Source organism: Cetorhinus maximus, chromosome 2, assembly GCF_964194155.1.
Source record: "Cetorhinus maximus chromosome 2, sCetMax3.hap1.1, whole genome shotgun sequence".
NCBI lineage: Eukaryota > Metazoa > Chordata > Chondrichthyes > Lamniformes > Cetorhinidae > Cetorhinus > Cetorhinus maximus.
The window spans coordinates 222738625-222766579 of record NC_135880.1 but is presented as its reverse complement, the minus strand read 5'-3'; the positions used below and the strand labels follow the sequence as shown (position 1 = coordinate 222766579).

Here is a 27955-nt window from a genome sequence, read left to right as displayed (position 1 = left end):
TCTCCTCTGTGCTGGCCTTTGAAGCTGAATAGCCTTTCAAATGAGAATTACTAACAATGGCCTCTTGGATAGTGAGACTCACGGGATGGAATAAATGGTCAAAAATTAAAAATGGGGAATGAAAGCAATCCTGATAATGTACTCTGACAGAGCCAGAATAAAACTTTGACCAGGGTTAAATGGACAACTCACAGGTTGCTCATTATAATATTGATAAGGTTAAATACACACATTGGAATTAAATAGTTCATTAGTCAAGGACAATTAGAGGTGGACAATAAATGCTGGCCTTGCCAGCAACACTTGGATCCTAAGAATGAATTTAAAATATCTCACAAGCTGCTAAAACATAAATACTTCTAAGAAAAAAATGTCTGGGTATGAAGATATCACTCACCTTGTCTATAGTGATAGGTGCTGGTGATTTGTGGTGGGTCAGTCTCTCTCTCTCTCTCCGCCATTATTCCTCTTTTTACTTTGCAGCTTGCGCATCTTTTAACATCCAGTGGTTCTCTTGTTCTGTTGAAACACTGTTTCTGGGGCTTTCCCTGAACGTTGTTCTGTGTTGAGTGTTCTTCCTCTATAAATACAGCAGTCTCTTTATTGCTCTATTTGAATTTGCCTGGGAATCCATTTCCATACAATTGCTGAAAAGCTCAACAGTTTCAACATAGTCTCCATAAAAGCAACTGGAAACAATAATAACTTGGGGTCTAACCTCCAGAATAGTTGGCAATGGGTTTGGGGAGTTGGGGGAGGGGGTGAAGGACCTACAGGATAGGGCCCTGGGGGTGGGGGGGTCGATAGGGTGACACACATACAGGATAGGGCCCTGAGGGTCAGTGGACGACACTGGACGGCAGAGGTAATTTCCTGAGCTGAGGTCAACGCCCCAGGTCTTTCAGCCTGTGTGTTCTCACAGAGGGGCTGGGCTATCACATCTGCAGCAAATTTTTGCAATGAAAAGCCAACTATTTCAAACTGCAGCGTGAATAGCACAAACTTTGTCTAATATAAATCCAAGTGAAATAATTGCTCAATTTCTGGGGTCGCTTAAAAAAAAGGTGAAGGGATAATTGGTGCAGAAATAAGAAAACTCTAGGATAGTGGAGTGACTGGAAAACATCTGCCGATGAGGCCAGAGAGATCCTCGCTCTGTATCTAACCCCATGCTGTACCTGCCCTGGGAGTGTTTGATGGGGACAGTGTAGAGGGAGCTTTATTCTGTATCTAACCCCGTGCTGTACCTGTCCTGGGAGTGTTTGATGGGGACAGTGTAGAGGGAGCTTTACTCTGTATCTAACCCCGTGCTGTACCTGTCCTGGGAGTATTTGATGAGGACAGTGTAGAGGGAGCTTTACTCTGTATGTAACACCGTGCTGTACCTGTCCTGGGAGTGTTTGATGGGGACAGTGTAGAGGGAGCTTTACTCTGTATCTAACCCTGTGCTGTACCTGCCCTGGGAGTGTTTGATGGGGACAGTGTAGAGGGAGCTTTACTCTGTATCTAACCCTGTGCTGTATCTGCCCTGGGAGTGTTTGATGGGGACAGTGTAGGGGGAGCTTTACTCTGTATCAGTGAGGACCCCTGGTGGTGCTACCGTGCAGGGGGAGAGCAAACTGGACTATTTTCCAGGTCAGTTTCAGCTCCCTGCAGTTTTCCAGTCATAACTCAGGAGAGCTGCAAAGATTCACAAACAGGCCCCCAGTCTCAAGCAGCAAGGTTCAATGCTGGGGGAATGAACAAACAATAACCATCTCCAATCTACACCAGTAGCAGATATCTGGCTGTTGCTGGATCTGCTCTCCCAAGATTTGTCTCGGATACTCCCCCAGTGTGGCTTCAATTCTGGTGTTCCACATAGCAAAAGAGACGACATTCACACGACACTAAGGGAGCAGTTGTCTGCAATAATGTTAGCTCTGCTCTCCAAGATGCTGGAGAGATGAGTTATGGCCGTCTCTCTTGCCAACACAATTCACCCTAGATTCGAATATCAGCTCAAAGTGCAGAACTGCGGAGGTCGGACCTAAACAGGCTGTGATGGTTCCATAGTCAAATAGCCCATTGACCCACAATGCCTAGGCCCACACATATCAAATGGTCTCTCCGATGATGTTCTGCAGGGATCTGGCACAGGTGTGATGGTTGCAGAGTGTGACCAGAATCTCCGGTAGACAAGAGGAGGGGAATCTTTGTACAAATCATAGTGGCCATCACCGAGGTCTTGTTTGCAGAAGTGTTATTTGGTGATAGGCGGGGACATGGTGTTGTGGCCACAGTTAGATCGGCCATAATTTTATTGAACGGTGGAGCAGGCTCAAGGGGCCGAATGGCCTACTCCTGCTCCTAATTTATACGTTCGTATGTTGACACAGAGAGACACAAGCCATACAATAGCAATTGTGAGTGCAGTGTTACCTTGTTGGTCAATGTGTGCTGTTACACACCAGGAGTGACACTGAGAGACATATGAGCTGTACAGTGGCAGTCCTGTGTTAGCTGTAGACTGTTACCTGGCGAGTGCTTGAATTATTCTAGAAATTGGCTTGAAGTCCTGACCTCTCAATCAGGTGAGTCTGAATTTGGGTCCTCTGCCGATGTGTCCAATGAGAGAACAACCTTGGGCCCTGAGCCATTGCAATTGCAGTCACAGGCTGCAGATTAAACTGGCATCGCCCGCTGCGTCTTCTATCAGAAGGGAATTGTAGGTTTGACTTTTAGATTGGAGGAGATCCAATCCAACGGCAGGCTCTGACCTCCAGTAAACAAGAGCTTCCAATCCCTTTCTCAGCTAAGTGGACTCGAGATTTCAGCAAGCGATAAGAGCAAGCCCAAGGTCAAACTGGGCAGATAAAATTTGATACTGAAGGGTTACCATAGTCTAGGGTTTTGTGACACACTTTACTCTTGCTTAAGTACTGTCTCTAACTTTCTGTGAACTAATTTCTTCTAATTGTGTGTTAACTCTTCGAGGTACTGACCATGGCTACTTTTCCCTCCTCCTGCCCCGCATGCTTGATCTATCGCACGGCCTGCTAAGGTGAACGAGAGGAGAGGTAACGTTACAGTGACCCGTGCTTCCTCATAGCCCCTCCCGCCCTCCACACAAGCAACATCAGCGGCTTGGCTGCATGTCCCGTGTGTCTCCGCGAGAGAGAGTGCGTGCGTGGTTTCCAGGCTAGTCGCCTCATGAAGCACTGCTTTTTAATCATCACAAAAATAAATTAACGACTTTGTGTATGAGGTTGACTGGTTGTTATTCTGCTATTGTTCCTAATCTCTGTGGCATGGCCAGAGGAAGATGGAGGAGATTTCACCACGTGCTGGTCCTTGGGTGGGAAAATTGAAATCCCTCCACGTGTCCGTCCAGGGAAGTAGTATCACAAATTGCTTGCTTTAAATTAACCCACAAAAGAAGTGGCCTGAGATTATTTCCAAAGTTCCATGTTTTATTTCAGTTGGGTAACAGAGTCCCTCTGCACACTCAATTTCCAGAAAAACTAGGAGGGGGGATTCACAGTAACACCTTTCTCATCCCTTTCCTCTCGTCAATGTAACCAAAAAAAACCGGAAATGCTGAAAAAAGCTCAGCAGGTCTGACAGTATCTGTGGAGAAAAAAAAATTAACGCTTCGAGTCCTGATGACTCTGCTTCGGAGCTCTGAAGAAGAGTCATACGGACTCGAAACGTTGACTCTGTTTCTCTCTCCACAGATGCTGTCAGACCTGCTGAGTTTTTCCAGCATTTTCGGTTTTTGTTTCAGATTTCCAGCATCCGCAGTATTTTGCTTTTAACCAAAAAAAAGCCGACTGAGTGAACAGAGCGGGTCAGTCAGCACATGTTTTATCGGCACAGTTTGAGATTTTCTTACCCATCCTTCGCTGCGATTGTTATGTGTTTCCAGGAAGATGTGAGACAAGAATTGGTTCCCCTCAGTGTCAAAGCTCAGCAATTCCTGGCGACAATGTGGGGGGAGATGTTGATCCAACCCCTGTGTGTTCAAAAATGGTGAACATCGTTTTTGAATGTGTTTCAAACTTGCTACACCTAATGACCAGAACAATTCCCTGCCCCCACCCCCAGCCCTCAGTGACCATTAGGAATTATATCCAAACCTAACATCCACTGACCTCTTGGAAATGACTCCCAGAACAGTTGGGAGGATGTTCTACACACCCACCATATTACTGCCTGGATACAGTACATTGTCTAAATGTTTCTACTTAACATAGCTCTGCACACAGCAATAATTTGCATTTATGTAGTGCCTTTAACATACTAAAACATCCCAAGATGCTTCATCAAACAAAATTTGATACTGAGCCACATAAAGGAGATATGAGGACCAAGAGCAATGCTTTACAGAGTGTCCTAGAAGAGGAGAAAGAGGCAGAGATGCTTAAGGAAGAAATTTCCGAGCTTCGACTTTGGTGGCTGAATGCATGGCCGACAATGGCGGAGCCAAGGAAATTGTAGGTGAGCAAAAGGCCAGAATTGGAGGAGCACAGAGACCTTGAAGGATTGTAGGACTGGAGAAGGTTGAATGTTATAGAGATGGGAGGGGTGGGGGGGTGGGGGGCATGGAGGGATTAGAAGGCAAATGCGTCAGGGAATTAGAGCATGAAAATATCTCCTGCCCCAGGTGGTTAATCAGGTGAGCTGGCAAATCTTGTGGGATCTCCTCATCAACCTCAGTTTGAGAAGCTAGGGTGTAGAGGGAGGTCTAACCTGTGCTAGCCGTGATGTGTAATTGCTTGGGGCTGACCACATTGAACCAAATTCAGAGTCCTCAGCTTCGATGGCCCCAGAATTCACAGAAGGATATTGACTGTGTATGTTTAGGGTTGTTAGATTGTGTCTGTTGGATGGTAATGCTGAGACTGATGGAATGAGACTAAATGAATTGCTTTCAGGAAGCTGGCAAGGCACAAAAGGGCCAAATGGTCTCCGACTGTGTGGTAAAATTCTATAATTCTGTGAACAAAACAATACCATAAAGGTTTTTTTCCCCCACCCAGTTATTTTTCCTGTTATCTGCTTTTTCTGGCTGAGATCCAGTTCCACAGGCTTTTTTTACACCCAGTGACCGTTAAACAGGTGTCACCTGAGACAGTGAGTGTGAACAAGTTATTTGACTGTGGTGTGGAGCCACACCCCAGACCCGATCCAGTCTTAAGGAGCGTCTTAAAGAAAGGGAGAGTGCGAGGGAGGCAGAGAGATTTATGGAGGAAATTCCTAGGCAGCTGAAGGCATGGAGCGATGAAAATCGGGGATGCGCAAGAGGCCAGAATTGGAGGAGCGTGGAGATCTCGGTTGGTTGTAGGGCCGGAGGAGATTATGGAGAAGGGGACTTTCCTTGTCTGTCTGGCTTAGTTTTATCCAATGTGTGGGATTTTCTCGCTCGGTTATTGGGGTCCTCTCCAGGTGCTTGTTAGCAAAGTGTCACACACTTGATGTCACAGGCTGAGTGAGAAATAATTTAGCCTTAATCAGCATTATGAACATATTCAGTAAATTTTTGAGTTTAACATACACATCCCCATGCACACACCCTGACATCCAGTCCCCCAAGACTGGGGAGAGGTGCATATTATATTCAAATGCTGTATTGGAGATAAAATTTTATATATCATTAAGATTTATGATATTTTTGCCATTTAGTTGTTTGTCAAATTTTGAAAATCTGCGTGCAAGTGAAGGAGCAGTGAATATGCATCACGACCCGTGCGATATTCCGCCTATTTACTGGCTAGCATTGGGAGCGAATGAGTTTGGAACACCCCCGGGGCACTCAGCTATTCTGCAGTCCACTTCACACGCCTGCAAAAAATTATTCCTGACTTCTTAGGTGCCCAGAGAGTGTGTGTTGAAGTGGCTCGTCTAACTTGGAGGGAGAAGCGGGAGATTTGCACAACAGGCCTTTAGGGTTACAAACGGGTTCAATCGGGTGGACATGGAGAACATGTTTTCACTTGTGGGAGACTCCATAGATGTAATATAGGCATTCCTAAATTCAATAGGAAATTCAGGAGAAACTTCTTTACCCATAGAGTGGTGAGAATGTGGAACTCGCTACCACAGGGAGTAGTTTAGGCAAATAGCATAGATGCTTTCGAAGGGAAGTTAGATAAACATATGAAAGAAGAGAGGGATCTTTTGACAGAGTGAGATGAAGTAAGGTGGGAGAATATTTATGTGGAGCATAAGCATCAGCCTAGTCCAGATTGGGCCAAATGGCCTGTGTTTAACGCTGTAAATTCTTTATAATTAATTCCCACTCCTGAATATCTAGTCGTCTATTTTCCAATAACTGTCACAGGTTACAATGTCCATGGAACTGTCTGACAGGCACCTTCATCAGAGCAGAAAGGTACAGGAGTGGAGGAGGGAATCATACAAAGATGGCCACACCCACTCTGATACACAAAGTTTATACTGTACAGTGTTCCCAACATATGAAAATGACAGGCAGGGAAAGACAAGCTGGATGTATCAAACTTGCCCCACCCTCTCAACGTCTGGAGCACCATCATTGGACACTTCCTTTCCCGTTCGCAGTCATGTGATCTCCTGGGAGAGGCAAAACACTGGGGAAAGAAAGGGAAACCTGGAAAATTCCCCTCCGATCCTCCTCCAATCCTGTACCTCTGTGAGGTTTGGGAGAGGGGAGTTAACCTCTGACCAGTAAAGCAGCGGATCCTGGGTCAGCAGCAGCTTTTAATAAGGAAATTGGATCAATTAAGGAATGGCAAATTCTAGAATATTCCCTCCTGAGAATAAAGAAAACCAAACCTTCCCTCTCAACACTCTCGGAATGAAAAGAGATGTCTAGTTGTAGGTGCTGTCTAAATCGAGCTGCTTCATTTGACACATGTGGGGGTTGGTACACCTTGTGATTGGTAGCATATGTTTGAATGAATTGTCTCTATCGTTCACATCGAATGAAGATGAACTCACATTGATGAGGTCTCACGAGATATCTCCCAAAACGCTTTTTATGATGGATTAGTTTCAAGTCCAGTGACTGGTTTCGCTAACAAACCTTTGTTACCAATACCATACAGCATAAAGACATCCAAACGACACGGCAGTAGCTAACTTACAACGATTTATTTTTTTTTAAAAAGCCGGGTCGGTTAAATATTGGCAAGTCTGGCTAAATACTTGAATAGGAGAAAGGCTGTGGGGAAAGAGCAGGGGGAAGTGAGACTAATTGGATAGCTCTTTTCAAAGAGCCCGGCACAGGCACGATGGGCTGAATGGCCTCCTTGTGTCTTGTGTAAGATTCCAGATTTTCTTTACATCAATAGTTCAAGAGCTGAAACAAAATCTTCCTAACAATGATAAGCTACTCTCAGGCCTCTTCTAGAAACTCGCTCCTTTCCAAAACCCACCCCCCCCACCAATTCTCTATTCCACCTTCTTTGGCTATACCACTGTTCTAATCTTTAGGCTTCTGCATGGCGTGGATTTGAGAAGTGTGTTTTTTTTTCTCTTTTTTTTTTGTTTTTGTTTTCAAATTCAGGAAAGGGTAAAGCTTGATGCTGAGAAAAGAGAAGTACAGAGGCTACAATCGCATTGCCATGAGTTGAAGAGCCAGCTTGATAACTGCCCTGAATCAATGAGGGAGCAGTTACAGGACCACCTCAAAAGGGTCAGTTTTTCCTACCTCATTGGCTTTCCCTCCCTGTGGATCGTGTGACCTCTCTGCCCTCACACAGTGGCTGATTCCAGGTACTTAATGTCACTGTCAAAAAGGCAATTAGGGATCCTGGAATCAGAACCGTTTAATAAGGTATTTGCGGTAGTCCGTACGCAATGTAAAACCCAGGAGATGTGGGGGTAGCTTGGAATGACTCTTGCATGATTGGATAAGTGTTGCATTTTGGTGTTTTTTTTGGTTGATTTAAATAGAATCCAATTCAACGGAATGCTTTTAAAACCTGCTTTTAAAAAAACATTATTAACTTTGCTTTAACATGACTTAATAATATACTGCAACCATTTGCGCTCAGGGGTTTTTGAAGGTTTATGTTGAAGCCTTGAACTAGATGTTTCGATGATAGTTTTTGAGGGGTCGAGACTGCAGGAGTGATTGAGTAATCAAGCTCTTTGTATGGTCGGTCCGTCATAAGCAAATTGCATCCAGACCTGCTGGGAAGGTTCTCCAGCTTGATATTCCTTCTCTCGGCCGTTAGTTACGGAATCTCTCATGACTTTTTGTCCTAGGAAGCAGAGACTCTCGAGTCTGAAGCCAAATTGTTTGAAGACCTGGAGTTTCAGCAGCTGGAGAAGGAGAGCCGCCTGGAGGAGGAACGGGAGACGGTCAGCCAGCAGCTTCAGCAGGACAAGGCCGAATACCAGCGCAGCACCATGCGGAGAAAGGTACAGGTCCCTCTCAGCACCCCAACTCCCTGCTTCTTCGCCCCTCCAAACTCAGTTGCATTGGGTAGTGAACATGAGTCTGAATTCATTCCAGGCTGTGCCTTTCACAACCTCAGGTTATCTCAAAGTGCTTTACAGAACGTTTTGAAATGTAGTCTCTGTTGGAATGTAGGAAAACCTGGCAGCCAATTGGTGCACAGCAAGATCCCCCAAGCAGCAATGTGATAATGACCGTTCTTGGAGTCCTCTACCGCTGGGAGTTATGGACGTTCAGTCAATGAATATATTCAAGACTGAGATCAATAGATTTCTGGAGATGAAAGGGGTTCGGGCAGGGAATTAGAGTTGAGATAGAAGGTCAGATTGAACAGCAGAGCAGGCTCAAGGGGCTGTATGGCCTCATCCTGCTCCTATTATGTCTTTATGGCCTAATCGTCTGTTTTAATGATGTTGGCTGCAAGATATGTGTTGTCCAGAACTTCGGGGAGATCTCCACTGCTCCTCTTCAAAAGAGTGGCCGTGGAATCTTTTACAACCACCTGAGTGAGTTCACAGGACCTCAATTTAATGTCTCATTCAGAAGACAGCTCCTCTGACAGTGTGGCACTGCCTCAGTTTTGTACTGGACTGTCGACCTGGACTACTGGCTCAATCATGTCCATCTTTATTCCACAGGACAAGGTTTCCGCCTTAGAGAATCAAGCCAATCAAATCCGCTATCAGACTGTTCAGGAGTGCGAGAGATTGACCAGGGAGAAAGACGCAATGATGCAAATGCTTCAGAAGGTACTGATATCCAGAATGACAGAAACACTGGATCAGAAGGAGGACTTTTGGCCCATCGGGCTTGTACTGATACTGGCTCCCTGTGCTAAGCCTAGTTTCCAAAATGATCCTGGGGCTAAAAGGGTAAAATGAGGAAGACAGATTATATCGAGTAGCCTTGTAGCCCCTTGAGTTCAGTAGATTAAGGGGTGATCTGATCGAGTTATTTAAGATGATTAAAGAAATTGATGGGGTAGATAGAGAGCAACCATTTCCTCTGGTGGAGAGAGTCCAGAACCAATGGGGGAAAAGCCTTAAAATTAGAGCGAGGCCATTCAGGGGTGATGCCAGGAAGCACGGGTGGCAGAAATCTGGAACTGTCTCCCTCAAAAGTTGTTGAGGTTGGGGGTCAATCAGAAATTCAAAAACCGAGATTGATAGATTTTTGTTAAACAGCAGTAAAATGGATCTGGAGCATAGTGGGTGAATGGAGTGAAGATACAGATCAGCCATGATCTGATTGAATGTTGGAACAGGTTCAAGGGGCTGAATGGCCTCCTCCTAGTCCTATGTTCCTTCCTTTCACACTTTAACATTAATTTTTATTAAATGTTTATCTAATCCCCTCTTAATTGGCGTATATATTTTGCATTGAAGAGTAATATACACTTTGTATAAAGCAGGGGTTCAATTCCAGCTAACCTGATGTTAGCACTTTCAGTGGTGTCTCCACTGCCCTCCATCCAAAAGATTAAATTCCTAATTCTTAAACACCTTGGTAACTGAGCAAAAAAATTGACAGGGCTGTGAGGAAATAGCAAGGGGGAGTGGGATTAATTGGATAGCTTTCAAAAGAGCTAGCATAGGCACGATGGGCTTAATGGCCTCTTTCTGTATCATTGCATGGTCACACTATGATGATACCTGTCCCACGCTGAGGGGGTTTGGGGTGTGGGGTTCAAGGGCAGCCCCATGGAGAGACGAGGTGCTGAGTCAGGCAGGCTGGATGGACCAGGCAGTCTTTTCCCGCTCACTATTGATGTGTCTCTGGCTTCCAGCAGGGGGGTGGTCAGCCTGAGGGGCAAGGACTCCCCTGAACAGCGTCCGGCACATCCTGCCTCAGCGGCCATTATGCCGGTCATGTAGTTAATCTCCGCCTTGCCGTTGCGATGTACACTTTGAAGCTTCAGCCACCTTCTAATGTCATCTTGACTCTCAGCCCCATCCAGGCAGGATCCTCACCTCCACACCAAGGTGAAAATTAACTCTGCTGACCAGTGTGCTGGTTCACCGGAACATTCTCTCCCCCCCAGCCATTTGAACAGGATGGCTGTCACAGGGGGACCCACCCACAAGTAGCAGGTAATCGACTAAGGGAATTTAATGGGTTATCGAGGCCTATTGTCCACCCCCTTCCCCTTTCCCCCCGAGGTGTTGGGGACTTGGCCAGCTGCTTGGAGGTGACCTCACGGCAGGAGACCAGGGGTGGCCATGGTCTCCTGCCTCACTGTAGCTGAAGCCACAGACTGCCCTGAGAAGGGGATCTCCCTCCACAATAGTCGCCTGCTTGCTGATTCCACTCTTGAATTTAAAAATTTAAAAGATTGGAGAGGCGACACCTCAAGACAGAAGCACCCTCTCTCTCTCTTTGACCTGAAAAGGCATGCTGCAGCGCCTTCTGTGCTGGAGGGCTTCCTATTGGCCCTCCAGCCTCGTCAGTCTGATTGCCATCCTTAATTGGATAGTGACCCTTAATTGGTCAATTCAGGGAAAATCGCTGCCAGGTGACTGTTCCCCCCACCCCCGCTTTGAGCCTCAGTCGACTGTGGGATTGGGATCCCAACCTAAAACTTAGATTCGTGCCCATGACCTTTAGTGACAACTTTCCCCTAACTTACAAATGTGTCCCTTCCCAGGAGAAAGACAAACTGGCCAATCTGGAAAAGCAATACTTCATGGTGACTGGCGGCAAAACCTTCTCCAAAGGCTCCACAGCATTAAAGGAGGTAAAGTGATCTAATGTTATTACAGTTCCTTTCTGGATGTTAGTAGAAAGAGCTTTTATAAAATGCTTTATTAAGTCAAAACATCTCAGGTGCTTCCCCCCACCCCCCCCCCACCCCTCATGCTGAACCATTTGCGAAGTGCACTAACTGTTGTCATGTAAGGAAACAGGCAGATTGGTTGCTCCAATGTTGTGACAAGCCCATTTAAAGAGCTGAACATTTGGCCTTGTGAACCTTTCGATCAAAGTCTTTCCTACTAGTTCCACTTCATTCGTTTCAACCAAAACCACTTGTGAGCAATTTTCCACCCCATCCTCTCCCCACCCCCTCACCCTTCCCACCTCCCAGTCACTCTGAGAGCCTGGGGACTTTCCCAAATCAGCCCCTGTTTGTCTCCTCCTTTGACATATACCACCTTGTGTCATCAGGAAAACCTGGTTTGTAAACGCTAAATTCTCAATCACTTGCAGTCTAAAATAGTGTTAGGGTCACATGCTATATTTGACATGGACCTCAGCATTCAGATCTACACCCTCACAAAATACAGTCTGCGTCCGACCATTCTTTAAATGCTGAACCTCTGTGTCAGTCCCCACAAAGGATTGCTGTCCAACATATTTCTGAGGTGTCCCAGGAGAATGTAAGAAAGTGGGATTATGAAATGCCATTGAAACTCAATCGCAAACAGTAACAGAGCAAAGGGAGTTGGTTTGTTGGAATGACATTTTATGGGGATTCTGTAAAATGCCAGAATGGGGGTGGGATTTATCCCATTGGAATTCACTTCAGCAGGACCGAAAGGGGAAATTTGGAGCAGTTTATGTAATCCTTTAATGCCACACAGCTGGTGACAACGTCAGTGTAATTGTGCCAGATTTCTTAATGTTGGGGTCAGGAAGATACTGGGGAGGGAGGGTGCGGAGGAGAGTAGACAGAGATGTGGGGGGGGAGCTGGTCTTTGCCAGGAGGGCAGAGATGTGCAATAGTCAATTGACCGCCCGTTTTACTCTGTGCCCTGAGGCAGAAGATAAATTGGCGTTATGTAAAACAGATACTGATTGGCTATTACCCATTTCCACACTACTGGAGCAGATTTTACCACCAGGTTACTTTAAACTAGGTTTCCCAGGGTTAGCCATTCCAAACCTAGCAAGCTTAGTTTGTGGTTGCCACCAAGGTTTGTAGCAGAGCGATTGCCTCAAGTGCAATGTACAAGCAACTTCATGATAAAAAGCAATAGCAGCCATAATTACAACTGACGAGGCGATTACCCTTTAAATATCTCTTTCACAGTGTTGCTGTTTTTGTAATTAAAGGATCTATGTCTAGAGATCATAAAGTTCTTACTTATAAATTAATTTTTGATTTTTCTCTTTGCTGGTAAGTATTATATTTCGCCTGCAAGTTTTCAACAAAAATCACCAAGACTTACCAGAGAATAAATATCTTTGATGAAACCATAAAGGTGCTTAATTTCCTCCTTTAGTGCAGAATTTAATGTATGTAAAGTTAGGTTTAAATAACTGGGATTAGTGACTGCGATACGATAGAAACAGGGAGCTTAATACTTTGCCCAGGGCTCCAGCAAGGAAATTAAACTATGAGATGTTGAGTAACAAATCTTGATGAACTTTAAAAAGTAAATAAAAGAAGATTATTGAACATGCGATAATTTAAATTGCTTCTTCATGGAAATTAATGGATCGCTCTTTCAGAGAGTTGGTACAGACATGAGGGGTCCAATGGCCTCCTGTAAAATTCTATGACACTATAAACCCTCATCACAGGAAGATGGCAGAACAGCAACAGAATTACATCATATGGTATATATATATATATATATATATATATTTATATATTATAAAGCACAGAAACAGGTCATTCAACTCAACTGTCCTATTTCGGTGTTAATGCTCTATATGAACCTCCCTGCATCCCTGCTTCATCCCACTTTACCAGCATAACTTTCTAATCATTTCCCCCACATACTTATCTAGCTTCCCCTTAAATGCATCTATGCTATTCACTTCAACTACTCCCTGTGGAGGAGAGTTCCACGTTGTCAACTCTTAGCGTAAAGAGTAAACATGTTTTGGTTATTGTGAAGTTATCTCTGAACGTGTCTGTTAATTACTTTTTAAATAATTGTTTCCTATACAAACTGTTGCCCTTGTGCGATCAAAAACATCCACACAGAATGTTCAGTCCCTGCTGCTGGTCGTATAGTCTGGAAAACCTGTTTATATCAGCAAAGCGCTGGCTCAGTGGGTACATGCACCTCTCACTGACTTAGCAAGTCGTATAGGTCCCAGGTTCAATCTCTGCTTAGTCCTGAATAAATTGCAATTGGCTCATACATTGGGAGGAGAGAAATCCCTCCATCCCACTTGCTCCATCTCTCCCCACTTTCCATCCCTTCACCCCTCCCCCTCCCTCTCTCCTTCCATCCACCTTCCTCAACCCCCTCAATCCTCCCATATTTCTCCCTCATCCATCTTTCTTGATCCTCTACATCCCTCTCCCTTCATTCCTGTTCTCCTCCATCTCCCTCCCCTCCTCCTCATTCATCCCACCCCTTCCTCCTCCCTTCTTTTCAACAGAATTGACTGTCTGTACGCGGACTGTGAGGCCTTTTGTGTTCGAGGAGCCCACTGATATTCACAAAGGAAGAATGGAGGTGGTACAGGAGGACAGTCAGCACCAGTAGAAACATGCCCAAGTATGAGAGATCACCTTCAGAGAGGAGGGAAAGAGAAGTTACCAGTGGTAGTGGGAGAGTTAAGAGTGTGACATTGAATTAGTGAACTAACTCTCAAGCTAATGAAACAACAGGAGTCCTTAACAATAATATTCTGAATTAAGCTTGGTGCACACATGCCATTTTCATTCATCGCAATGCTACTTCAACCTTTGCCCTTTGAACAGGAAATGCTTCACATCACAGAGACTAGCGACATGTTAGAAGAGACTAAACCCCAGCATTGCTTACCAGGAAAAGCAGCTTCTCTATTCCCCTCTCCTTCCACCCCAGCGTACCCCAAGATACAGGAGGTAACTGCACTAACACTTACTGCATGCTATATGTTTGTTTGAAAAAGGAAACCTTCTTGTGTTCATTCTGAGGCTTGCTGCATACAGGACTGGATAGTGCAATGAGTTTAAACATTGTCCTCTAATTTCAAGGGCCTGGAATCTCAATCATGGCAGATTAGGGTTGCCAACTCTGGTTGGACATGTTCCTGGAGGATTCATCACATGACTTATGCCTCCAACTGCCCCCATATTCAAACAGGCCATTTTGCACTATTGAATAACTAACAAAATGTTCAAACAAAATTTAAAAAGGACACTTTTGTTTTCATCACCAATGATTTTTTGCTTGCAACAGTGTCCTGATGATTAGCCTTTAACCCCTGGAGACTCCAGGACAATCCTGGAGGGTTGGCAACCTTATGGAAGATAATTAAAAGTCTCTTTGGTGATCTGGTTCTTCTTTAAGATGCACCAGAATTTGAGATTTGGGCAACTATTTCTTAATTAACCTCGTCTGCTTTCTTATTCCTTCCAACATTGGTGACGGTTGCCGGTTTGGGTTTTATTGTTCATTTCCCATCTGAAGCTCTGCTGCCCATATCCTAATTTGTACCAATCCTGTTCCCCACTTGCTGACCTGCATTGGCTTTCCAGTCCAACATCATCTCGATTTTAAAATTTTCATCCTTGTTTTCAAATCCCTCCATGCCCTTGCCCCTCCCCTATCTCTAGAACCTCCTTCAGCCCCACAACCTCTGCGGTCCTCCAATTCTGGCCTCTTTTGCATCCCCGAATTTCATAGCTCCACTGGACTCTTCTTAAACTTGCCTGTCTCTCTACCTCTCTTTCCTCCTCTAAGACACTCCTTGAAACCTACCTCTCTCACCAAGCTTTTGGTCACCTGTCCGAATATCTCCTTGTGTGGCACAGTGTCAGATTCTGTTTTGAGAACATTCCTGTGATGTGTTTTTGGGCCTTTTATTATGATAGAGGATCTATAGAAATGCAAATTGTTGTTATTGTGGTAGTAGAGAAGTTTTTTTAAGCTTCACCTTTCTGGCTTCCATATTGCAATGTCTCAGAGCAGAACAACAATAACATACTTGAACCATTGTCCATGGTATAATGGATTTCTCTGATTTGTATTGCGGGTTGGCCCTATTGTTAAAAATGGATGGACAATGGTGGACAGATACTAAAAGGTTTCAGTCACATCATTGAACCTCAGTTTCTGTAATTGTATATGTAGGATTATTTATTATTACATAACATTTACAGGCAGAGAAGGTTTACTAGATTCAGCCCAACTGATTTATGCCGGTGTTAATGCTCCACATGAGCTTCCTCTCATCCTTGGTCATCTCACCTCATCAGCATAACCTTCCATTCCCTTCCTCCATCATGTGTTTATCCAACTTCTCCTTAAGTACATTTACACTATTCCCTTCACCCACTCTCTGTGATAGAGTTCCACATTCTACATACAAACATATGAATTAGGAGCAGGAGTAGGCCACTCGGCCTCTCGAGCCTGCTCTGCAATTCAATGAGATCATGGCTGATCTGATTTTAACCTCAACACCACATTCCCGCCTAACCTGATAGCCTTTCACCCCATTGCTTATCAAGAATCTATCTACCCCACCTTAAAAATATTCGAAGACTGCTTCCACTGCCTTTTGAGGAAGAGAGTTCCAAAGACTCACGACCCTCTGAGAGAGAAAATTCCTCCTCATCTCTGTCTTAAATGGACGACCCCTTATTTTTAAATAGTGACCCCCTAGTTCTAGATTCTCCCACCAGAGGAAACATCCTCTCCACATCCACTCGGTCCAAACCCCTCAGGAGCTTATGGGCAGAATGTTTCTGTCAGCGAGCTGGGGGCGGGGCCCGCTTGTCAATGTGAAAATGACGCGGGATGACATTGGGGGGAACCCTCGGCATCATCCCGCCCCAGTTAAATATTCAGGAAGGCAGGGGGGACAGCGCAATCAGCTGTCCGCCCGCTGACCTGTCCATGGCCAATTGAGGCCATTGACAGGATGGTTAAATCAATTAAAGGCCCTGCTCGTCCAACCTTAAGGTTGGCGGACAGGCCAGGAGCCCCGGCGGGCAATAGAAAAAACATGAAACCCCATCCACTGGCAGGATGAGGTTTCATGTCGGTTTTTAAAAAATTTTAATAAAGTTTCTGTGATATTTATTAACATGTCCCATCTCGTGTGACATTGTCACGTGAGGGGGACATATTAATAATTTTTTTATTTTTCTATTTTTTAACTTTCAAAAATTTTCAGCGCTCTCCCTGAGACAGCACTTAGTCCCAGGAAGTGTGCGTGTTGCCCATATATATGCAATAGTTTTTACACATATATGCATAGGATTATAACCTTAAAGTCACTCCAGGGCATCTATTATTTTATCTCCCTGAGGCAGCACTTAGCCTCAGGGAGATGTGCACTCTTTCGTGCGCATGCGTGAAAGAGCGCACTCTCACATTTGGGGAATCCCCCCCCCACCCCTGGCCTGCACAGGGAGCGCATAGCGCTTCCCGTCGGGCGTCACGCTGGGTGGGCATTAATTGGCCCGTCAATTAAAATGGCGGCGAGGCCCATTTCGGCAGCGGCGATCGGCTGCCCGCCTGTCAATGGCAAAATTCTGCCCAATATGTTTCAATCAAACAATCAAATCGCCTCTCATTCTTCTAAACTCCAACGGATACAAGCCCAGCCTGTCCAACCTTTCTTCATAAGACAACCTTCCCATTCCAGGTGTTAGTCTAGTAAACCTTCTCTGAACTGTTTCCAACGTATTTACATCCTCACCATTCTCTGGGTAAAGAAATTTCCCCTCAATTGCCTATTGGATTTGTTAGCGATGACCTTATATTTATGACCCCTCATTTTGGTCCCCCCGCCCAACTAGTGGAAACATTTTCTTGACGTCTACTCAATCAACCCACTTCATTTTAAGGACCTCCATCATTTCAGCCCTGTTTTCTGGAGCAGAGAGTCCCAGCCTGTTCAGTCTTCCCTGAAAGCTGTGCTCTCTCAGTCATAGCAAACATAAAACAAACTCTCAAAATGCACACTCAGGAAATGGTTACCAGATTTTTATTTGCTGCTTTTCCCAATTCCCTTTCCTTCTCTCCTGAACCTGTTGACCCTGTGAAGAAATACCATTCCCTGAACTGCTACTGTTCCTGCCAGTTGGCCACTCGCAGTGTGTCAGTCCGGATGTTGACCCACTAATTGAACAGTGAGGTCATCGCATCCTGCCCCGATGTCCATGCACCTGCACTTTCCAGCACAGCTCACTGGCTGGGACTCGGAGAGCCGATTTGATCTTTTATTTCCCCCTTTAACTGGGGACTCTGAGGCCAAGATCTTCCATTTTCTTTGCTGTGAACGTCTGCCTGTCTCTTTGTTCTTGTGCCAGATGTCTTTGGCAGCAATGAGGGAGCCATCCTCCATGACAAAACTTTTACAACATCTATGGTTGTCGTAGTTCTCTTTATTTCCTTTTCTGCTTGTTATAGTTTTCTCTTCCGTCGCTGATGACATCATCGGAGAACAGGACAAGAGGCATTGGACCAGGAGGCGGCCATTCAGCCCCTCGAGCCTGTTCTGCCATCCAATTCAATCATGTATATTCTAACTCTATCTTGTGATGACTGTATGAGGAGGGGTAAAAATTGACTCCCCTCTAATTTACCACTCCAGGTCTGGCAGTCACAGAGTTTTGTTGCGAATTTAGCGAGGATGTGCTTTGCCAATACTGCAGAAGTCCCACTATGTACTCTTTCAGGTTCTAAAGAATTAATAAGACAGGTTTTCTGAGTTTCAACCAAAGAACGAGATAAGTTTACTGGAACTCCTTCCCGAATAAAAAATATAAGTAAACCGTGACCCCTGTTCATATGTCACACACGTTCCCCGGGTCCCACACACACACTAGTATAGATGGTAGAATAAGAGGATAGACGTTTTGAAGATATTTTACAGTTTGTGAAGAAGATAAACAATCAAAGGAATATACAGTGAGCTGTCCTTTGACTGGTCTCGATGGGGTATTCCCCGCTGCAGCAGTTTTGTCCAGTTGTCTCCCTGGGTGCGGTTGTATGGAGCAGATTTCCACGGGCAGAATTTTAACACCTCGTGGGCGGGCAGACACCCGACCCGATCAGGCACAAAATAGCGTGAGAAGATGTCGGGCGAACATCCCGACATCATCCTGCACATGCGCAATCTTCAGGTCGGCGGCCGCATGCAGGTTTTGAAGCCACACCCACCATCAATTAAGAGGCTACTTAAGGCCATTATAAACCTAATTGAACCCAATGTTACATTGCCTGTGCGATTTCGCGCTCATCACACGGGCAAAATGGTCAGGCGGGCAGCCCACATTTTGCAAAACCTCACCCAAGGGCGGGATAAAAAGGTTCAGCAGTGTTGCCAGTGTGAGTCGTGAGCAGTTTAGGAGATAGTTTGCTGCTGGTTGCTTATTTGAACTTGACAGCTTCATCTCTGTTCAGGGCTTCATTCTTAGCATTTCTAGGCTTCATTTCAGGACTCATTGGTGCCTCCAAAGACCCCGGAGGATTTTGACCCTGTGAACCCTTCCAGGTATCAGGCAGCCTTCCGCTACCCTGGTAATGGGGATTGTGGTCTCTGCTGGTGGCACCTCCTCTGAGGAGGAAGTGAGGGGCAGAAGGGAGAGGGGCCCAGGTATCCCAATGCAGTTCCTAGGGGAAGGACCTGTGGGAGGAGTGGCGCGGGCACAGGGGGGCAGGGCCAGCAGGAAGTCCAAGGCAGAAGGGGCCGCAGAAGACGTCATTATCCTGCTGCCAGGGTTTACAGGCGGCGATGCAGCTACCTCAATATGCCTGAGGTGCAATGCCGAAGGAGGCTCCGCCTCTCAAGGGAGACCATGACCTCCATTTGCCAGATGATCAGCCCTGAGATCAGCTCTGACTGTGTGGGTGGACACCCCATGTCACTGGCTCTGAAGGTCACAGTGGCCCTCAATTTCTATGCCTTCGGCTCTTTCCAGGGGTCAGTGGGGGATCTATGTGGAGCCTCCACAGTTGCATCAAGCTGGTGACAGAAGCTCTGTTCAGGCAGGTACTGACCTTAACTCTTTAATGTATGGTCAAAGCCAGCCAGGCTGAGCGAGCCAGAGGCTTTGCAGCAATTGCTGGGTTCCCCCGCGTCCAGGGTGCCACTGGCTGCACACATGTGGCCATCAAGGTGCCAGCGGGTCAGCCGGGTGCTTCTACTCCATGAACGTGCAGATAGTGTGTGATCACAGGATGCAGATTCTGCAAGTCTGTGCAAGGTACCCAGGCAGCCCCCATGATGCTTACATCCTGAGACATTCCCAAGTGCTGAGGCTCTTCAGTGCTCCAGCCTGACTGGATGGATGGCTGCTGGGTGACAAGTGCTATCCATTGAAAAAGTGACTTATGACGTCTCTCTGCCACCCAAGAACAACGGCAGAGCAGCGGCATAATCGCAGTCATGTCTCCGCAAGGGTGGTGATAGAGAGGACCATAGGTCTTCTGAAGATGCGCCTCCAATGTCTGGACCATTCAGGGGGAGCACTACAATACCCCCAGAGCGGGTGACACTGATAGTGGTTGCAAACTGCACTCTCCACAATCTGGCACTGGCAAGAGGGGGACCCACTGGAGGAAGAGGATCTTGACGCAGCTGCACAGGCCACAGATGATAAATCCAGTAGTGAGTCAGAAGAGAATCATGGTGAGGAGAATGCTGAGTGTGGAGGCAGACCTCTGTATCCTTCAGGGAGGCAGGGACAACATGGATGCCTTGATCCAATGCTCCTTCAGCTGGGCTGACAAAGATCTGCTTCCACCTCATGCCAGGGCTGTCTCCTCCATCCCCGATGTCTGAAATGACCCTTTCATTTGAACCCAAAGTTCACTCGATGCCTGTGCAACAAAGGTTAGAGCCACCCACGTCCAGCATTACAGACCGGCGTACCCTGCACCAAAAAAATTAAAAGGTGAAGCATACTCAGGCCGTTATGACAAAAACAAAATTTATCTCATTTTGACAATCCAAAAAAATTAACATAATCTTCTCTGGTCTTAATTCCCAGACCAGTAACCATAAACAAAACATTACACAACAGGAGATCACCCCTGACCATCCCTCTTGTGCTGATGGTGCCTTATACGTGCGTTTGCGAGTACTACATCTAGGTGCCTCTCACCCCCCCACCCCTCTTTGGCACCGGCATTGGAGACAGCCGGCTGACTCTGATGTCTTGTTGGGCTTGATGACCTTGGCGGTCGTCCTCTGGCCAGTGGAGCCTGTGCTGGCCCCGCCTGGGAGGGAGCGGCCAGTGCCAGGGCTGGCATCTCCCCAGTCATTGCAGCCTCATCAGATGCCATGGTCACTGGCGGAGGAGCTGCTGCCGTCATCTGGAGTGCACTGAGAGGAGCCCGCAGAGACAACAAGCAGCTAGTGCGCCAACATGAGGTCACTGTGAACCTCCCTGCTCACCGTTGATGGACGGGAACCTAGCTGGGATACTGGGTGCCTCATCCATCTCCCACACTGGCACTGACCATCTGAGGTCATTGCCTGTCTGAGGGCTTGCAGGTCCGAGTGCAATCCCAGGAATCCTTCATTCTGTCCCTGGAGCTGCCTCTCCATGAGAGTCGCCACTCTCTCAATGGAGGAGGCAGTGTGCTCGGCCATGAGAGTCAACGCAGTGCTCATGCTCCACATGGACTCCTCCACAATGGAGACCATGGCACACATACCCTCATGGATCTCCGCAAGATCTTCCAGCACATTCCGCTGGACATCCAGCATCTGCCGCCTCCGGAAAACTCCGGAGGCTCATCATCTGCCTTCGGCTGAGCATCGTCCTGGTCCCCATCAGCCCTCTGACTGCCGGCACCCTGGGCACTCTCTGCCTCCGCCTGCACCTCAAGCGAGCGTGAAATGCCCTCAACGTTGTGCACCAATGTTCTAACACCCACCAAGGTGCTGGTATCTGATTCAGAGAGTGGGTGTGACGCAGGTGCAAGTGAAGCCCAGTGGTTCTCTGGCATCAGGGGTGACTCTTCGGGATCCTGCGATTGGGGACATGCTGACAAATCTAAGGGAGAACAACAACGTGTCACTAGTTTAAGTCATCACACTGTGCATGCCAGGCACTCAGTCCAAGCAGCCAGGGCTCAGGTATCCTTGGCCAGCTCCGGCATCATTGACAGTCGGCACTCAGACTCTAACACCCCTGAGTTCCACGGGGGGGACAGCCAGACCTTAACGCTTCAACACACTGAACCAAGCCAACACGGTACTCACCCTTCCCGAGCACAGCAGGTTGTTAAATCTTTTGCGGCACTGCACCCATGTGCGCCACACAACATCGTGGCTGCTGACCTGGGCTGTCACCTCCTCCCCAAGCTCTTTTTGTTAGATGTGGTGGCCTCCTCCACTTCCACCTCTGGGGTAAGGGTGCCCCTCCTGGCAGCCACCTCCTCCAGGAGGACCGCGAGGCACACATCCAAAAACTGGAGGGGGGGCAAGTGCCCACCCAACCTGCCCTCCCGTCTGGCGCCTCCAGCCGCATTTGAGGCCATAACTTTGGTGTTCACAACGCTGCCAATATGTTCTTGCCTAGCAGCCTTCAAGGAGCTGCCTGTGCCGTTTATAAAAGGGCCACCGGGCCCCCATTGGAACAGGCCCCCGCCCCCAACCCCACCCGGCCCCTCCTGACCATTGGGAGGATGCGTTTCACCCTGGGCGGGCCTTAATTGGTCGGCCAATGTGAAATTGTGGTCAGGGGCTGGTCGCGGGCGGCGGACTGTTTCCCGAATGGTCACGGGCCCACCAGTCAGACCCGCTCACCACGGGTAACATTCAGGCCCACGTTTTGTTCCCAAAAGATCTCGGTTTGCAGTACATTCCTCTTCTCAGGATGGTTACTTTGCAAATTGGGCACAACACTATCCAGAGGGAGAGAAAGAGAGAGGGATTGTCTTTTCAGCCTTTCAGTGTAGCATTTCCACCTCTGCTCCTTTCTGGCTTGGTAAACTGTTCGTAAGGCCCTGCTGTGTGTATGTTCCAGAAGAATTCGATTACCGTGTCTGCTGCGGTCCTTGTTTTGTAGGACAGGTAATCAATTATATTTTGATGTCTCACCTCCGAAACTTTTGAAGAGTTTCAAGATAGTGGGCAGAATCTTCAGCTCAGCGAGCGAGGGCGGGGCCCACTCGCCGAGACATTAAATGATGTGGGGTAATGTCGGGCGTGTGTCCTGACATCACCACGCGTCATTTAGATTTTCAGTTCGGCGGGCGTGCAGCCGAACTGTCAAAGGCCTGTTAAGGCCATTAATGAACTAATTAAGCCTATTGAGAAAGCTGCCCATCCAACCTTAAGGTTGTCGGGCAGGCAAAGAGCCCAGGCGGCCTTCGCATTTTTCATGGTACCTCATCCACGGGCGGAATGAGGTTTCATGAAGGGTTTATAAATTAAATAAACATTTTCATTAAAATTCATTGACCTGTCCCAGCTCATGTGACACTGTCTCTTTGCCTAACAAAAATCTCTCGGTATCACTTTTGACAAATTCCACTGACACCCCCCACCCCAGCCTCAACGGCTTTTTGTGGGAGAGAGTTCCAGATTTCCACTATTCTTTGTGCAAAGTGCTACCTGGCCCCTGAACAGCATAGCTCCAACTAAAATAAATGTAATGAACATTAAAGGAGCCTACAATATGCACTAGGTGGAAACAATCATCGACTAAAAGAAGGTTCAATATTGAAGGAAGCCATGCTGATTTTTTTTCCTCTCTAGTTGAAGGATATCCATGGAGATTGTGCTCTCTGTGTGGAGATTTATAGAACTGAAGCTTGAGTATCAGAATTGGAGCATAGTGTTATCTTCCTTGTCTATGGCCACACTCTGATCTAGCAACACTTTGCACTCGGAGTGAAGTATCCTTGAATTTGCCTTTCCGATTTCGTTTCAGACGCACAGGGCTGGATTTTCCCTCGAGGTGGGGTGGTAAATAGAGGTCGGAACTATTTCTGGGGCCCACCCCGTGTGTAGGGGGAGAGTGGTGGTGGTGGTGATGGAGGGGTATTGGGGGAGAAACAGTCTCCGTCCCTGATTTTCACAGGGGTGCCCCCTTAATTGGCCCGGAGATGGGGGTCATCATCGGCTTAAGGGCAGCAGGCAGGATCTCGAAGCTGGAGGGCCAATCAGAGGCCTCCCAGCTTGAAAGAAGCAGCAGGCTGCAAAAGAAGGTAAATAAGGGAGAGGCGCTTCAAGATGGAGGCGTCCTCTCTCCAAATTTCTTAAACTTAAATTTTAAGATGGATTGTGCAACCGGGCCACCACTGTTTGTGGGTGGCAGAGGGAATCTCTCCTCTACAGTATGGTCTGCAGCTACTGCTGCACCCAGGCAGGTAGAGAGGGCCTCAAGGCCTACGGGCACCTGGAGGCTGACTGAAAAATCCCAGCTGGCCTCCTTTAATTGGCTTTTAAATGTCCCTATGGAGTTTAATTGACAGCTCTCCACCTTCCTGTTCCCCCTTCCCACCTCCAGTAAAATGGCCCGGAAGCAGGATGGGACCAGTGCACTAGCACGCTGGCTGATGAGGCTCTTTTTAGCTCTCATCCACCTTTGTCCTTGGTCTTGACAGACCCTCAAAATCCTCCCCGCATCAAACACTCCCAGGGCACATACAGCATGGGTTAGATCCAGAGTAAAGTTTCCTCTCTGTTGCCTCATCAGCAGCCCATTCACTACCTCTCCCTCACTGTGTCTGCAGTGTGGACTCTCTATAGGATGTGGAACACACCAAGGCCTCTTTGGCAGCACTTCCCATGACCTCTTTCACCTAGAAGGCCAAGGACATGGGAACACCATCACCTCCATGTTCCTCCTCCATGTCACACACCATCCCCTCTTGGAAATATATCGACCATTCTTTCTCTATCTCTGGGTCAAAATCCTGGAGCTAGTTTCCAAACAGCGCTGTGGTGTACATAGACCACATGGATTCAGCGGTTCAAGAAGGCGGCTCACCACCACCTTCTTAAGGGCAATTAAACATGGGAAATAAAAACAATGCCCACATTGTAAGAATTAATTTTAAAGAATGTGCCATAGCACTAACCCTAGGATGAATCTCCTTATTGTACCAGTTTCCCACACCAGCCTTTGTGTGATCATCGGGACACTGTCAACCTAGGACCCAGTTTAATGTGTTACCACTCAAAGTACTTTCACTTGATCCTGCAGACTGCTTTTGGAGGCACAATCTCTAACCTATCAGCCCGGGTTACAAGATCACAATGATGAAGGATCAGAGTTCTAACACACTATGACATATCACCACTTTAAACTAGCCTATTAATTTCTCAGCTTTACACTGTAGGCTAGTAATACTTCTAAACCAATTCTCTTAATTATGCTATGAATGTTCACTATATAAATTAATGTTAATAATTAAATGTAACAGCCGAATTTCATGGGACATGGGCATCGCTGGCCAGGTCAGTATTTATCGCCCCCATCCCTAACTGCCCCTGAGAAGGTGGTGGTGAGCTGCCTTCTTGAACCGCTGCAGTCCATGTGGTGTGGGTGCACCCACAGTGCTTTCAAAGGGAATTCCACGATTTTGACCCAGCGACAATTAAGGAATGGTGATATATTTCCAAGTCAGGATGGTGTGTGGCTTGGAGGGGAACTTGCAGGTGGGTGGTGTGTCCATACATCTGCTGCCCTTGTCCTTCTAGGTGGTAGGTGGTCGTGGGTTTGGACGGTGCTGTGGAAAAACAGGGTGTTGCTGTTAAATAACCAAAAAACAAATTACTTGTGGCTGTGATGATACAAAATGAAAACACCTTTAGGCTAAGTTGTAACAAGGAGCTTGAATTTAAAAGATCTGACATCAGCTACAGAGAGAGAGAGAGAGAGAAAGAAAAGAGAGAGAAGCCTTGTTTTTTTGTGTTGCATCTGGTCAGCAGCTGTTCAGTAAAGACATTGAATCCATTCTGATTGGAGAGTGTGAGCTCAGACAAAGAAATCAACACGGCCCTAACAGCGTGATATTTTAGAAAATTACCTTCATTATGGAAATGAATAGGAATTGTTTTGTTATTTTAGGGATTCATTGAAAATGATGATGGATAGGGGAAAAAGGAGACATTAATATTGGCAGCTGTATGACACGCTAGGATTGAGCCATTGTCTTCAAAAATATGGACATTTTTTATCAACTGTTACAAAGCAATATGGGAAGGCCATTCAGTCCCTCAATCCTGTTTCACCAAATTCAGTTACATTGTGGTTGATCTGCCCCTCAACTCCATTTTCTCACCTTTGCCCCATATCCCTCGATACCCATAGCCAACAAAAATCTATTGGTCTCAGTCTTGAACATTCCAACGATGGGGCCTGGCTGAGGACCATCTAGAAGTGAATTGCTTTTAGAAACTTATCCCCAAACTATTCCTCAATTTTGAAACATCTTCAATTTTCACTCCCGAGGGCCTGAGGTACCATGGTTACCCGAAGTTATGGGTGTTCAGGTGACCATTCTTCAGCTGCAAGCCTAAAGGTGGACTGTAAGCTGGCTGTGCAACTGTGGAGGGAATCACAGCTGAGCCTGATCCCATCTTCACCCAGTCTTTGCACGTGTGTGGCCGGCAGCACTGGGCATTAATCAGAAGTCAAAGCCTCGATTTTTAAAATTCCAATCCTTGCTTCCAAATCCCTCTATGGCCTCGTCCCTCCCTATCTCTGAAACCTCCTCCGACACCGCAACCCTCTGAGATCTCTCTGCTTCTCCAATTCCAGCCTCTTGAGCATCGGCGATATTAATCATGCTTTAACTACCTTGGCCCCATGCTCTGGAATTCCCTCCCTAAACCATTCCGCCTCTCTGTCTCTCTTCTTCTTTAAGCTGCTCCTTTTAAACCAACGCCAAGACCAAGCTCTTTCCTCAGCTGCCCCAATATCTCCTTGTGTAGCTCGGTGTAAAGCGTAGCCTGATCATACTCCTAACGAAACACCTTGGAACCTTATACTACGTTCAAGGCGCTATGTACATGCACGCTGTTAATGTTGTTAATAAAATACTGCGGACGCTGGTGATCCTGAAATAAAAGCAGAAAGGGCTGGAAAATCTCAGTCGGTCAGGTAGCATCTGTGGAGACAGAAGCAAAGGTTCAAGTCCAATATGCCGACTCTGCTTTGGAACTGTTATTGGTGTTGTTGGAATGGCAGGCAAGCATTGGTTGGATTTGTCACCTGTTCACTGTAGTTCTATGTCCCTGTCAGAGCCAGAATCTCCAGGAGAGAAGGCAAACTCAGGACAAAAATGAATTTTCCCACAGCAGAGTTCTTCTTAAACGGGCAACATTTACTTGCTTTCCAACCTAGAAAGGAGACTGGTTAAATTCAGCAACCAGCATTATCTCAGCCCCAACAGTGAATTATTAACATGTCTTCTTAATCTTCTTGGCCAAAAATGATTGATATTTCTTCCCCTTCTGTTGTGTTAACGTTTGAAAGCAGGAAGCTCTCACTCCAATGTCTTAATCTTTTTTGCTCTGTCTCTTTGCCTCACATTGCTCTCTCGTTTTAGGAGTATATGAAGCTGGCTGACGTGTTTAGGTTCTACAGTGACATATACAGCACAAGCCCTGATGTTGCACTTTCTGCTTCCGCACTGCGTTCCCTGCCACTTACTGTACCTCCATCAACCCATGAGGTACATGCTTGCCATGACACTCTGTGTTTACTGACCATTCTACAAGTTGGCTGCTACCTCCTTATCTTGTCTGCATGTCTTTCGTCAAATGTTTAATGATTCAGCATTCATCTCGCAGTTAATAATCCATGACAGCCAGCCAGGCTATGGTATCCCCATTGTTAGACACATAGCCCAAGGGAGACATTGCAATTGATAAACATTTAAGAATCCATAATGGATCCATGTAATAGAATTAAGGATTGGTGCAATACTTGTATCCTGCCAGTAATTAATAAATACTATATGAAATATTGACAGGGCAAGACACATCCGGTATAGTATTAAAGGCTTAAGATACTCCCAGGGTAGTATAAGAGGATGAAGGTATTCCCAGGGTATTACTAGAGTGTAAAGATACTTCCTGTATAGTTTTTGAGGATAACAATACTGCCAGTTCAGCATTAGATGATAACAATACTCCCAGAGTAGAATCAGAGGATAACGATACTCCCAGTGCAGTAACAGAGGGTAACAATACTCCCAGTGCAGTTTTAGAGGATAACAATACTCCCAGTGTGGAATCAGAGAATAACAATACTACCAGTGCAGTATCAGAGGATAACAATACTCCCAATGTAGTATCAATACTCTCAATGTAGTATCAGAGGATGATAAAACTCTGAGTGCAATATCAGAGGATAACAACACTCCCTTGCAGTATTAGAGGATAACAATTATCCCAATGTAGAATCAGAGGATAACAATGCTCCAAGTGTAATATAGGAGGATAACAATACTTCCAGTGCAGTATTATAGGATAACAATACTCCCAGAAGAATCAGAGGAGAACAATATTCCCAATGTACTATCGGAGGATGCAGTATCAGAGGATAACAATACTCCCAGTGTAGTATCAGAGGATAACAATACTCCCAGTGTAGTATCAGAGGATAACAATACTCCCATTGCAGTAATAGAGGATAACAATACTCCCAGTGTAGTATTAGAG

The 27955-nt window shown here is 46.4% G+C and overlaps 1 protein-coding gene and 1 long non-coding RNA gene across 7 annotated transcripts in view; both read left to right on the top strand.

The window, feature by feature from the left end:
• LOC144671358 (uncharacterized) overlaps positions 1–27955 on the top strand; it is a 399896-nt gene that overhangs the window by 252250 nt on the left and 119691 nt on the right. The gene's annotated exons all lie outside the window — the stretch shown is intronic.
• phldb1b (pleckstrin homology-like domain, family B, member 1b) overlaps positions 1–27955 on the top strand; it is a 220419-nt gene that overhangs the window by 134038 nt on the left and 58426 nt on the right. For 4 of the 6 annotated variants that reach the window (XM_078533070.1, XM_078533066.1, XM_078533064.1 and 1 more), the window contains 4 exons: positions 7529–7657; positions 8233–8388; positions 9064–9174; positions 11070–11159. In XM_078533070.1, coding sequence (XP_078389196.1) covers positions 7529–7657; positions 8233–8388; positions 9064–9174; positions 11070–11159 — 486 coding nt within the window. The remainder of the gene's footprint in view (positions 1–7528; positions 7658–8232; positions 8389–9063; positions 9175–11069; positions 11160–27955) is intronic. The other 2 variants (XM_078533068.1, XM_078533067.1) reach the window with 1 other exon arrangement.